Source organism: Acanthopagrus latus, chromosome 12 (genome assembly GCF_904848185.1).
Source record: "Acanthopagrus latus isolate v.2019 chromosome 12, fAcaLat1.1, whole genome shotgun sequence".
NCBI classification, from domain to species: domain Eukaryota; kingdom Metazoa; phylum Chordata; class Actinopteri; order Spariformes; family Sparidae; genus Acanthopagrus; species Acanthopagrus latus.
The window spans coordinates 18,560,327-18,573,548 of record NC_051050.1 but is presented as its reverse complement, the minus strand read 5'-3'; the positions used below and the strand labels follow the sequence as shown (position 1 = coordinate 18,573,548).

Genomic DNA, 13,222 nt, shown 5'->3' with positions numbered 1-13,222 from the left:
CCCCCCCACACAGTCGTAAATACAGATCCTAGGTTTGTCTGACAGAATGTAGGTGCCAACTACAAAAAAAGCTCATCGTGTCAGCTTTGACCGAGACAACATTCACCTTATTATAAGACACTGCATCACCAATAGGATTTTGAATCTGTTAGTTTAACGTAAAAAAAAGTCTTTAACATTGCAAGCATTTCTCGACATTTCCTTAGATTTTTAAGGAATAATTCATGGATCTTGATTGAAACCATCAGGCATATTCAGGTGAGCAAGCACAATAGGGGACTGTTGGGCCTTGGCAGAGGTATACGCTCCACTGAGTATCATTCTAGGTTTTTTTCTTGGTCTTTTTTCATCACATCACAGTAGTATACACATTATTTAGATATAACATCTGAAAACCCTCCAGTGGGCAGGTCTTTCACATTGAGCCGGTACTGAACATCACTGCATGGTGTAGTTTTGGTGCTAAAATAACAGATTGCATGATAATTAAATTAGCGTAACATAATGAGGATCTCAATTCTCATTTTGCTGAAGTATTGCATCGGTCACAGGTGTAACTTTTGACATAAATATCTCGGCATTCCATCTAGTTTATTCACCAGAACTCCTTAAAGTGATTGGAGCAATCAATGTTATTAGATTCATCTGTGATCCTCTTGTTAAACATCTTAACAGTTTGCTGTGGGGGGGAAAAGTCTATTAACATAAATTTAAAATGCTTCAAGAAAGTTCAACAAAAACAGAATTGATATACTCTAGATGCAGATGGCAGAAATCACCTGAGATTGGTCAAATTACAACTCAGCAGACTCAATAAAAGTGAAATCAGATACAACTCCGGAGTGTTTTGTGAGAGATGAAAACAAGGGAGGTATCAGCTAAATACCAACCGAAATTTTAGACCAGATAAATAATCTTCTTCATAAAATTTGGACTCTTGAACAACGTAGAACAAATAAATTCTCCACATAAACTCCAAGGGAACTTAGAGCCAATGATTGATAAGAATGTGAATGATGGCGAAGACAGTGAATGAAAGCTTGTGGGGTCAGTTTTGCTTCACTGTTAGCCTTTCACTGACCTTTTTATGCTGTCTCATCGAGTACAGATGCTGTCGCTGACCTTTTCAAAGATTTTTTAAAAGACGTCTTTTATCACTATGGTTGTCTGAGCCAGCTGGAAAGTGGGATGAATTAATTCTGAGCTTCTCTACGTCAGGACGTCCATGGGAGACAAGCTGCACTGTGGTTGGCCTGGACACAATCTCATGTCTCAAGCTGTGTTTTCTGTTAATACTAGTGTCAGCAGCTTCCACTGCCAGTAAATCTGCCTGCTTCTTCGTGACTTATGCCGAAAAGAAACATGAGGGTTCAAAGCCAGAAAACGTAGAGGTGGTTCTCTCACAGACAGTAAATGTGGTTAACCACAGACGCTCGCTCATGTCTCACCCCCACTGCACAAGGAGGGCAACAGCTTTTAAAATGTCTGATTTCATGTGTCCTCTATTCATCTTTTAAGAGATGCTATCCAACAACGGCCCAACAGTGGTAAACCAAACAATGCACAATTCAAAATATATTCATGCATAAGTTTATGAGGTGGGCTGCAGGGTGTGCTGGAGTCTCCGGTCGTGACATAAGTGATGAGAAGACTGGTTCTTTAAAGGATAACTCCACCAATTTTACACATCAGAGTGTGTTTAAAAATCTTTGGGAGTACTCCTGCATACATGAATAAAGTTACATAAAGCCTTTTGTGGCTCCAGAGGAAGCTGCATGTAATCTGATAAATTCCCTCCAGTGATGTCTCTCTGTGGGAAAATTGCATTGTGGGAAATCTAGGCACAAGCTTTGTCCACTGATTGGACTCATTATGGACAGTTTAAAAACATTCTTATAACTACTTTCCTGTCCTCACCAACACCATCACAGTTGTTTTTTCCTCAGTTAACTCTAGTATAGTCAAAATAAACTTTAAGAAGGATGTGAACATGTTCTGGCTCTACACACTGTCTTCCCCTGCTGTCTCTCTCTGCAGTTGCTGGCCTCTTCATGCTGCTGGGTGAAGAGAGTCTGTCGCTGATCAGTGGCTCTCATTTGAGTGTTAAAATTTGCAAAATAAAATGACAAAAATCGGCGCAAAAAACAATTCAATGGACCCAGCCAGTTGCTGTCCAGTTGCCCAATATAATTCACTCACTGATTTGTCTGTAAAATTCAAAACACTCTCAAAGTTCTTTCGGCGTCTCTTTTGATAAAACCAAGGGGAAAACCTTTTGAAAAGGTGATTTCAGCTCTGAATAAAACATCCTGTTGCCAAATGAGACAGACTTCAACACCATATGTCTTTTAGACGTTAGCCACTTGGCTTGAGGCACAAGGCCTTAATGTTGACGACAGTGTAACATCTGGCCTCACTCATCATTGGCACCAGACTGTTTTCTAACATGGAAATATTGTGGAATCAGAGACAAGTGATAAAACTGCCTTAAATGGCATGTTGGCATCAGAACAGGGAGGAAGCAAGCACCACTGTCTCTCTGTCTTACTGTGTTCATGTGCTATTTGCATGTATAAAACCAATTAGTGGACGTCAGCCATGAAGAATCACCAGTCGGACTAATCATGATTCGTGTTTAATAACTCCTCGGGACGTCTGACCTGCAAGTCCTCAGCTAATGATTTCCATATTGAAGAGCGTATCAATCCCATCTCTTCTTGGCGGTCGGGGGTTATTATTGAGCTAGTTTAAAAAGATGTTTACGATTGTTTTAAATCATGCTTCTGGGTCACAAATTAATGCAGCCAATTAATGTCTTTTATTAACTTTGAAGCGTAATATCCAGAGTCAGGCCATTTTTTTCTAGGGGCCTGATAGGGTGGAAGATTTTCCCTAAACATCAGATAATCCGGCTATGTAAACCCAAGCAGTGGGTAGCAGGTACCCCAGACAGGAATGTTAATGAGTGCTTCTTATCCAGCTCTATGTATAATAGGCTTATGGCACTTCAGCTAGCGGCACTCTCCACGGGCCAAACTCCCACTGTGCTCAGTCATCAGCCACTCACACTCACTGTGTGGCTGCGTCATGTTATTATTTGTTATTCGTAATCTGTAATCTAGCTAAGATTAACCCCTAGAATATGAAATTCAGACATTCAGTATCACCCAGTGAGGATCTTGACATCACAGTGAGGCAGCATCCAGAGGTGCAGGTGCAGAGCAGATGGACTGTCCTGGTCTGCTGCCTGCTTCCCCATTTATTATCGCTGCTCACTGGACTAGCAGCCGTTTAAGCGCTTTGGATTGATTATGTTTGACAGTCGCACCCATGTAATCTAAACAGTCGGACTGCTTTGACAGTGTGTGTGTGTGTGTGTGTGTGTGTGGACAGTATGCATCTGTATCCAGACACGGTGCCCCGATTCTAGTGCAAAAATAATACAAGACGGTAACTTTCACTGCCATGTGTGACAGCCTTTAGAGAGACCTGTGGCCACGTATGCACACATTCACCTTTACACACGCTTTAACTTAACTCACATCCTTATTCGCCCTGAAAGGAAATTGTATCTTGCAGGCACAGGTACACTACCTCTGACATGGGGGTGTTAGTGCCATTGATGCACTACACTGAGATGTTTATTTGCAGCGTTGTTGGCTGTCTAGCTGTGTTACAGTGACCTCTGTTGGTGAAGTGACAGCTGTCTTGTGTTTCAGGGAGCGATAGGGCCCGACGGTCCAGCCGGAGAGATGGGGTTAGAGGGCAAGGCGGTAAGAAATCTGCTTTGATTGCATGAATCAATCACCATTTTTTTTTCAGGTTGATATGTAAAGCTAGGGAAACATTCACAAAGCCCAGCTGTGCACACACAAGAGTGATGACCATAAGTTAGCATTTAATAGAAATGATTTCCTCCCTTCACGCATAATGGATTCTTAATGATCTTGGGAAAAATTATCTTGTGCACTGAAAATAGCAAGCAGCACATCTTCCTCCAGCTGCTCAGGAGGCAGGGAGCATACAGCAAACTGACACCGCTATCTCTCATCCTTCCCTCTCTCCGCAGGGCTCTGATGGTCCTCCAGGAAAAATAGGTTTCCCTGGACCACAGGTATATTTCGGCTTTTTCCACTCCTTCCTTTCTCATATATTTTTTTGGTGCTGATGTTCCTCTGGAGAGGAGAGGCACCAGGATGATTTAGAGGAGCTGCATGATACCAGCAGCATGGAGGCCCACAGTCAGACACACCTTATTAGTTTGGAGGAGAAAACTGTCCTTGGAAGGTTTTCAGCAGACTGTGGGCCAGATTTACATACATGTCCATGGGTGGGATTTAGGAATGTTTACTCAGTATTTACTTTCCAAATGATTGAATTCTGTTTTTGTTCAACTTTTTTGGAACTGGGGTTGTACAATAATAAAAGCTTTTAAAGTATTATGTCAATTAAGAGTCCTTGTTTGCTCAGTGGAAATCAAGGTTAAGTTTACCCTCTTTCTCTTTTGTGTTGTAAGGTGTTCAGATATTTTATGTGTTGTTGTTACACAAATAATATGTCTGTGGATGCAGAATATGTCTTAAACAAGACAGTTAAGACAGTTTCAGTTAATCTGACCCTATTTCTTGTTATACTGTCTTTGTCTACTACAGTTTTGAAATCTGATTTTGTGAGCACCATGCTGATCCATGCTAATGAGCCCTGATCTGATTCATCCCATCTTACTGATTTCTTCTTTTATTGTGTCCCTACAGGGGAAGATCGGAGAGCCAGGGGAGGTGGGGCCCAAAGGTTTTCCTGTGAGTTCACTATGCTCATACATAGAAATGATACAAATACACTACTTAAGAAACAAATAGAGTAGTATTGTGTTTAATTGTAGATGCATATCTGATTCTTACGTGTGCTACATCTGCTAAATGATGTTTAGGCAGATACATGTACCCTGAACTCACCCACCTTTTGTCTCCAGGGTATCCAAGGGCCTTCAGGACCTCCAGGGGACAAGGGAATAGCAGGCGAGCCGGTACGATCTTCTAACCGTCCTCTCCATCCTTTCATATATTTCACAGCAGTTTCCTCATCTCTTCTGCATCTTTTACACCTCCCCTGATATACCTTGATATCCTTGTCTTACTCTCTCACTCTTGAAATAATAACATTTTCTGCACTGTTCCTAAACTTTTCCTTCCCACTTGTCATAACTGTACTTAGAGGCCCTGAGATTCCCTTTGGCAGCAAACAGCAGCCTGGTCCTGTCCTCCCAGTGTCGTTAGCGCCAAAATATCACAGCCAGGGAAAAATTTATGAGACATATTTTGGTAGTTATTGAGAATGTATTTGCCTGTATTAAATGTTTCCTCCAGAGCAGCCAGATAATTGTCTCATCCTTTACACATCTGTTCTGAAGAGGCAGGAGAGTGAACAGCGAGCCTGCTGAGCTGTTTTTTGAAAAGAAAACAGATTATTAATAGACACACTAAATCACTGAACAGGGAAAATCTCTGTGATTATTACCATGAAGGACTGGCTTACAGTCGTACTGTCCTTCATATGTTTTTTTTTTTAATTTGATTACACTTAAGGAGGCAGAGAGATGGATTAAACATGCATCAGTTTTCATGCACGCTGAATTTAGTTCAGGCAGCCATTCCATCTTTGTTTTCACCGGTATGAATTAATCACAGACTAATATTCTCCTGTTTCCTATTAAACAAAACATGGATCTCGAGCCATAACTATCTCAAGAGCACACTCATGCAGCTGAAGGCTGTTTACTTCATTCAGCAGACTGTTTATATCTACAATAGTAAAGGCAAATATTATGCGAGAGTCTGAATTTTACTTGTATTTTGGTTTGTTTTGGCCTGATTATGTCGGGTATAAGCTATAAAATATGTTTTTATCAGCACAGTTTCATGAGATATAAACAGTTTGTTGACAAGCTGTTGTGGTTCCCTGTAAATAAATATTCAATCACAGTGGAACGACGAAGTGGACTTTCCTGGCAAGCATCTTTAAATATGAATCCTTCCTTTTACACACTTTGAAATCCCCTTTACTCCTCCTGATCATTCGTCGTCGTCTCAAATATGGTGCTGCACCACTGTTTTTCAACTTTTTCTTTGGGCTTGTTACCAATGACATAAAAATTTATAAATTGAGACCACACGTCTGACTTCACTTAACTGTCACTATCGTTTGGGCAGATGAAAGTCAACCAGGGTGCTAACAGAATTCATATGCACTGATATTAAGAAGTATTCATGGCAAAGCATCAATGTTTTAGAAGTATAATCAGTGACACAGTTTGTTGTTTAATTCAGAGCCAAACTGCGTGCAGATGGTTTACTGATGGATCTGCTGTTGGCTCCTCTACAGTCAAAAACTAGGGAGATGTCCTATTTTCTGTGCTTACTAAACAAGATCTGACATTTATTAGTGTCAAATATCTCCAGTTGGTTTTAAGTCTGATTTATTTTGTCATTTTTAGGGACCACCTGGGCCACCAGGGACTGTGGGATTATTGGGAGAAATTGGTCAAAAGGTGAGAGATTCTGCAAGCACAATCACTGCAAGCACACAAAGGTTATAGTGACGACTAAATGATCAAATATGAGACATCTGTTGTTCTCTTAACACCACGACATCAATTGTTTCTGATTGAAGTATCAGTTTTGTGTTGTTTTTACTTTCCTTCAGTGTTTTACAACAATTCTTGTGCACGTAAAAGAGCTTCATAGTTAAAAGCCCTAAGTCCAAAACAACTCCTCACTCACACAGAAAACACTGCTCCTGAAACACGTCGTCAGTAGATCCTCCTTTAATTCCATGACTTCCTGACATCATAACATCACCATGTCACATATTTGCATAATTTCAGTCTATATTTGTGGTAGAAGTGAAGCTAATTAAAAGCTTAAAACACAACAGAGACAACATAAAACAGAGTGAGCGGTGCTGTCTCAGGCATGTGTGAGGGGACCAATCACAACAGATGGGTTTTTGGGGGGTTTTTTCCATAAAGAGACAGGAGCTAAAACAGAGTGTTTCAGGCAGAGTGGGAATGCAGTGCTGCAGCACTGGACAGTATGTGAGAACTGATGGGATTTTTGAGCATTAAAGTGTGTAAACCTATTCTAGTAGTCACCCAAAATAAAATTATGAACTTTACAATGAGCATAATGTGCTCTAAAGTAATGAACCTACATTACAAAGGTGTTCATGTCTTTCCTTTCATCCCTGATATATTGATCATATTAAATTAATTGTTTGTGTATTCATAATAAAAAGGGTCCTCCAGGCAAGGTGGGGGAACCAGGACTGCCAGGCGAGCTAGGGGAGAAGGTAAGGCAATATATAATTGCAGCTTTGATATTTAATATAAACTGTTGCGTGCCTAATTTGAACAAATGATGCCGAACAAATACCAAAAAAAGTCAGAAAGAATATTGTCTGTGGCCTGATGTGTTTGTACCTGTGTGCGTCAGGGATCCATTGGACCTGCTGGCAACATCGGAGAGCAGGGACTAATAGGACAGCGGGTACGTTCATCAGCTTTAAGCGATCAAATAGTTTGCATCCTTAACAAGCCAAGCCGTTCATTTTAACCTTTGTATGTGTGTGAAAACAGGGAGAGCCAGGCCTGGAGGGAGAAGCTGGTCAAGCTGGACCTGATGGAGCCAAGGTGACGTAAAAAAAAGCATATTTTGATTTGTATATGAAGACAACAAATGATAAAGCAGCTGGCTAATTTTGCATGATTTTGAAGAAACTTTTTGTCATGTTTTTATGTGCACGTTTTCAGGGTGACAAAGGCGACATGGGTCAGGAGGGTGACAAAGGAGAAAAAGGTGAAACTGGGCTAAAGGGAAAGGAGGGCCCACCTGGACCTCCTGGACTGAATGGCGTCAGAGTGAGTGGCCTCGGTTTCTGGTCAAATTCATACACGCACACACACTCAGTCAAACACACACTAACTCTCACAGATTATCAAACCCCATGTTAAGCTGTTTCTTAATTTTGTTTTCTCTCTGAAGGGTCCAGAAGGGAAACCTGGCAAAATTGGGGAGAGAGGCAAATTAGGGTCAAAGGTATGAGGACCAGATCACCTCTGATGATGATTCTTCGCCAACAATTACATAAAAATATTATGTGTACTGCTATTCTGTAACTTCTACCTTCCATTTGTTTAGGGTGCCAAAGGTCATCAAGGTCACCTCGGGGAGACCGGGCCGGTGGGGAAGACTGGACCTCCAGGTTTTGTTGGGCAGAAGGGCTCTAGAGGAACTATTGGACACGTGGTAAAGTGGAACAGTAATGATACAGATGTTTTTTATTTATTTTCATAGGATGTTTGAGTGCCATCTAATGTATGAATTACATATAAAGTGACTGAAGACTGTATATTTGTTCTGTTTAGGGCGCTCCTGGTCGCATGGGTCAACAAGGGGAACCTGGTCTTGCAGGTTATGAGGTAGGATTACCTGATTGTATGTGAGTGTCAGCTGTTATGTTAATTGAATTTTGTGTAACAGTTAACATAACGTTATTTCTTGCATCTATCTTTGCAGGGTCATCAGGGATCACAGGGCCCTATGGGGCCTCCAGGACCAAAAGGTGAAAAGGTACAAGTGTTTCATTTTATAGACTTGTTTCCACCGTGTAGTCCAGTTCAGTTAGGTTCACGTCTTAAAGAAGGCCAGACAAGTAAACGGTCTGACATTTGGAGTACTTAAAAAGCTAGATACAGTGTGTTGAAACATCAGGGATGCTTGTCTGAAATAAAACATCTAACATCACTGTTCTGATTTTCATTGACAGGGCGAGCAGGGAGATGATGGGAAAGTAGAGGGTCCTCCTGGTCCTCCAGGTGACATAGTAAGTCACACCTGACTTACTTTTCTCCCTTCTTCAATCCTTGGTGCTGTAATGTTGCAGAAATCAAATCATTTGCAGTTTACTCATATATTTCATGTTTTATCAGGGTCGTCCAGGTGAGAGAGGAGAAAGAGGGGAATCGGGAGATCCGGGGTACAAAGTACGTACAGAGCCATGATCTCAGGTGATTTTAAAATGATTTGTTTGGGTATTTGTGTTCATGAAGTCAATGCTTCACCACTCTTTCTCAGGGTCAGGTCGGTGTGGACGGAGAGAGAGGCCGACCTGGAGCTCCTGGACAACCTGTGAGTGTCATAACATGTGATTTCCACACACACTTCTGTCATTAAGTCTGCATAAACAACCGGCAGGCACACAGGTCGCTTTTATATGCTTTCATTAACCTAACTGGTCATTTACAGGGGCAGCCTGGACCTCGTGGGCAACAAGGACCCAAAGGAGCCAAAGGAGATCAAGTAAGGATGTCAAAATAATAACATGTTGTGTGTTTGCTGTGAATGGTTGAGGGTGACTGTGCCTGGCACTTGGCACTTAATAGGACATTTTAACATCAATCAGAGGTATGGGACTGGCAACAGCATCATTCAGAAAAGCGAAAAATGTAGCTGATATAGCAGAGGTCCAACAGAAATATCAATATTAATCAGCCTAAAAAACAAATGTTGTACTGTGCTGTCATATGCTTTTTTGGAGGTTGGGGGAGTAGAACTGCCATGCTGGTCATTAGCTGCAGTAACTTCATGAGATTGTAGGTCATTTGCAGATGTAGGACAGTGATTATCACTAAGATATTATTTTCCCCCCTTAAAAAATGTTTTCTGTCTCTCTCTTCAGGGTCAGAAAGGCAAAAAGGGTCAGCAAGGACAGAAAGGAACCAAAGGACCTGAGGTAACTGACTTGCTGTCTTCAATTACAAATAACACGTTTTGCAAACAAATAACTTGTGTGTGATAACCACATTTCAGGGATTACTGCAAAATATTTGTGTAAGCCAGTATTTCGATTTCCCCCTGTAAAAATCACAGGCTCTGCTCTCAGCCTTTAAGACTCTAACTGTTGAGTGATGGGGCATAAATGAAATTAATGTATACATTAAGCTAAACAGGGGAAATTGATTGTGTTAATTGACTGGAATGAAGACAGATAATAAAAGATGCCCGGAACACAGATTTCTGATAAATCCTCCCTTCTCTTCAGGGTGGGGGTGGTCTTCCTGGTCCCAGAGGTGTGGTGGGCCGAGAAGGACAGGAGGGTGTGCCTGGAGTGGATGGAGTCCCAGGAAAGGACGGCAGTAGAGGCATGCCGGTGAGAGAACCAAGGGAATCTCATGTCCATTAACCTGAGTTTTGTCAACACGCCCTTGACGCTCATTATGCAAAATGTAGATGTGTTGGGCAGAACAACCAATAGCTTGATGAATGTGCTTTGTTTAGAGACAGACCTGTAGAGTGAGAAATACCAGGTTTGTCCTGAAGGTGGTGCTAGAGTTGGGCAAATATTGTCTTGAAGCACTAGATGGTTTATCCCCTGGGAACCATGAATGTAATGTGAATTAGCAGATGAGATCTAATGTGTTAAAAGTTGACATTTTGACATGTGAGTTGCTTGAACAAAGCTTAAAGTGGAAAGATGTCAAGGTGTGAAACAGTTGGACAGACAATCAGTTACTGATGGTTCTCATTCATCTTGCTTTTATGACTTTATCTAGGGAGAGCATGGTGATGATGGCGAGACCGGTCTTCCTGGAAAAGCAGGCTCACGTGGTAAAACTGGCGTTCCTGGACTCCCAGGAGATCAGGGGGGCATTGGACCAAAGGTAAGAGGGAAATGTGGAATGCTGTATAACACATATAGGTTAACAATCCATGAAAAAGTAAAACACCTGTAATGAAATGCCACTGAGCGAGCAAGGTATAGTGTTCATCAATCATTCGTCCATCCAGGGTGAGCAGGGTCTTCGAGGCCAGAGCGGACCTCCAGGGAAAAGAGGCTTCAGAGGTGGAATGGGACTCCCAGGGTCACAAGGGGACCAAGGACCGAAAGGACAACCTGTGAGTGTCAGCCACAGATACATACTTACAAAGACCTGATCAATATGATTTCATGACATTCCGTTTCTGATTATTGACTAAATTCTTTCTCAGGGTGATACTGGGGAATCAGGATTTCCAGGAATTCTGGGAGCTTTTGGACCAAGGGTATGTTCATCAGCAAACAGCAGCACATCTCCCACAAACACACATAGACTGTTTAGATCCTAATACTTCACTTTTAAAAAGTTCTCTCATTGTAATATGACCCACTCTACTGTACACTGACTAAGTCTATGAATCACACATTTAATCCCAAATTCTGATGATAAATTTGCTCAAGCCTGTGGAAGCTGACCAATCAGAGCAGAGAGTTCTTGTCAGGAGGGGGATCTTAAAGAGACAGGCACTAAAACAGAGCGTTCAGACGGAGGGTGAATAGAGGTGCTGCAGCAGTGGACTATATGAGAAAAATATGTTTTTTTTGAACAAATAAAGAATGTAAACATTTTATAGCAAACACCCAAAGAAAGCATACAGACCTGATCAAGTGAACTCTTAAAACAGGAGCATGTGATGAGTGTGTATGAATAAGCATCTCTGCTGTTTTCAGGGGCCCCCAGGAGACTTTGGGCCAAAGGGCATCAGGGGACCAAAGGGGCCGCAGGGCGCAATGGTAAGTAGACCTATGATCCACACAACACTGCTGATGAAATGCTCTGAAGCTCACATTTAATTCCTCTCCTCTTCACTGTGTCTCTCCATCAGGGCAGAGGAGGAGTTAGTGGCCCAATGGGAATTATTGGTCCCAATGGAAGCGCAGTACGTATTATAACTGATATAACTGAACATTTCTCACACTCTTATCTACACACAATTGACTGTGTACGTTACTTTACAGGGTCCCAGAGGAGAGAAGGGCAATCGTGGCGAGACTGTAAGTTCTTACTTCATGTATTCTTTCTCAGTTTTTTGCACTTTGTTTACATTGTCCATTGTGAAAATATTTGATATGATGGCTTAAAATACGTCTTTGTGTTCTCTTCCTGAACAGGGTTTGCAAGGACCAAGGGTATATTTGCACAACATCTTTTTCTCGTCTGTTGCCATTTGTATTTAACTGTGGATGCTTGATCGACTACATAAAACCTTATTTGGCATGTTTTTTTCGTTTTATTAGGGATCTCCTGGACCTCGTGGACCCCCTGGACTTCCAGTAAGTTTCCACTTTTATAGGTTTAACCAAAACCAATAAAAGTTTCATAGTCAGGCAATCACAATTTCGGTTTTGTGATTCATTGTCTAAATACCTCTTTTCTTCTTAGGGTCGCCCTGGTATCCCTCTGTCATTTGTAAGTCATGTTATGTTTGCTAATTTCATGACATCCACTATGGCTGAACAAATATGTTGTAAAATGTACACCAACACCGGTTTAATAAGATTTTCTTATTTTGCTGCAGAGAGAAGATGGTGTGTTGTTCATGGATTCACACACGCCACTCAGGACTGAGGTCGGTGGTCTAATGGCATCAACATCTCTCTGTATTATGTCTTCATATCTTGCAAAGCTCATCATTTTGTCTGTCCCCCAGAAGAAGCCGGTGATGGATCTGCCAATGCTGGACCAGGGTGCAGAGATCTTTAAGACCCTCCACTACCTCAGTAACCTGATCCAGAGCCTGAAGAACCCACTGGGCACTCGGGACAATCCCGCCCGCATCTGCAGGGACCTGCACAGCTGTGAACAGAAGTTAAATGATGGTGAGGATGTGCATCTTGGGTCAGAGAAAAAGATGGACAGAAATGTAATACTTGAATAGAGAAATAATCCAAAATGTGTTTACACTTTCAGGCACTTATTGGATTGACCCTAACCTGGGCTGCTCGTCGGATACAATAGAAGTCTCCTGCAACTTTACAGGAGGTGGACAGACTTGCCTAAAACCAATAACGGCGTCCAAGGTAACTAAGACATAATAACGCATCACAATGTCATCAACGAAGAATGAATATTACACATGAGCACATACCAGACTTGTTAACAAGTGCCTGTTCTGTCTGTTTGAGCAGCCAACAATCAGCGTTGGCCGTGTCCAGTTGAACTTCGTCCACCTGCTGAGCTCAGAGGCAGTGCAGCACGTTGTCATCCACTGCCTGAACTTCTCTGTTTGGAAGTCAGCTGAGGATCAACCGGCTGCCCAGGGATCTGTGAGGTTCAAGGCCTGGAGCGGGGAGGTGTTCGAGGTGGGAGGAGAGCTCGAGCCAGAAGTCCTAGAAGACTCCTGCTGGG

At 42.0% G+C, this 13,222-nt stretch overlaps 1 protein-coding gene across 3 annotated transcripts in view; it reads left to right on the top strand.

Annotated features, from left to right (window-relative positions):
• The window catches only part of col27a1a (collagen, type XXVII, alpha 1a), an 89,021-nt gene that overhangs the window by 73,186 nt on the left and 2,613 nt on the right, over positions 1-13,222 (top strand). For 2 of the 3 annotated variants that reach the window (XM_037117794.1, XM_037117797.1), the window contains 32 exons: positions 3,720-3,773; positions 4,070-4,114; positions 4,755-4,799; positions 4,973-5,026; positions 6,494-6,547; positions 7,294-7,347; positions 7,491-7,544; positions 7,634-7,687; positions 7,808-7,915; positions 8,040-8,093; positions 8,196-8,303; positions 8,423-8,476; positions 8,574-8,627; positions 8,824-8,880; positions 8,987-9,040; positions 9,132-9,185; positions 9,303-9,356; positions 9,736-9,789; positions 10,099-10,206; positions 10,610-10,717; positions 10,845-10,952; positions 11,046-11,099; positions 11,545-11,607; positions 11,700-11,753; positions 11,833-11,868; positions 11,986-12,003; positions 12,112-12,147; positions 12,257-12,283; positions 12,393-12,443; positions 12,525-12,693; positions 12,785-12,894; positions 13,003-13,221. In XM_037117794.1, coding sequence (XP_036973689.1) covers positions 3,720-3,773; positions 4,070-4,114; positions 4,755-4,799; positions 4,973-5,026; positions 6,494-6,547; positions 7,294-7,347; positions 7,491-7,544; positions 7,634-7,687; positions 7,808-7,915; positions 8,040-8,093; positions 8,196-8,303; positions 8,423-8,476; positions 8,574-8,627; positions 8,824-8,880; positions 8,987-9,040; positions 9,132-9,185; positions 9,303-9,356; positions 9,736-9,789; positions 10,099-10,206; positions 10,610-10,717; positions 10,845-10,952; positions 11,046-11,099; positions 11,545-11,607; positions 11,700-11,753; positions 11,833-11,868; positions 11,986-12,003; positions 12,112-12,147; positions 12,257-12,283; positions 12,393-12,443; positions 12,525-12,693; positions 12,785-12,894; positions 13,003-13,221 — 2,226 coding nt within the window. The remainder of the gene's footprint in view (positions 1-3,719; positions 3,774-4,069; positions 4,115-4,754; positions 4,800-4,972; positions 5,027-6,493; positions 6,548-7,293; positions 7,348-7,490; positions 7,545-7,633; positions 7,688-7,807; positions 7,916-8,039; positions 8,094-8,195; positions 8,304-8,422; positions 8,477-8,573; positions 8,628-8,823; positions 8,881-8,986; positions 9,041-9,131; positions 9,186-9,302; positions 9,357-9,735; positions 9,790-10,098; positions 10,207-10,609; positions 10,718-10,844; positions 10,953-11,045; positions 11,100-11,544; positions 11,608-11,699; positions 11,754-11,832; positions 11,869-11,985; positions 12,004-12,111; positions 12,148-12,256; positions 12,284-12,392; positions 12,444-12,524; positions 12,694-12,784; positions 12,895-13,002; position 13,222) is intronic. The other variant, XM_037117795.1, reaches the window with a different exon arrangement.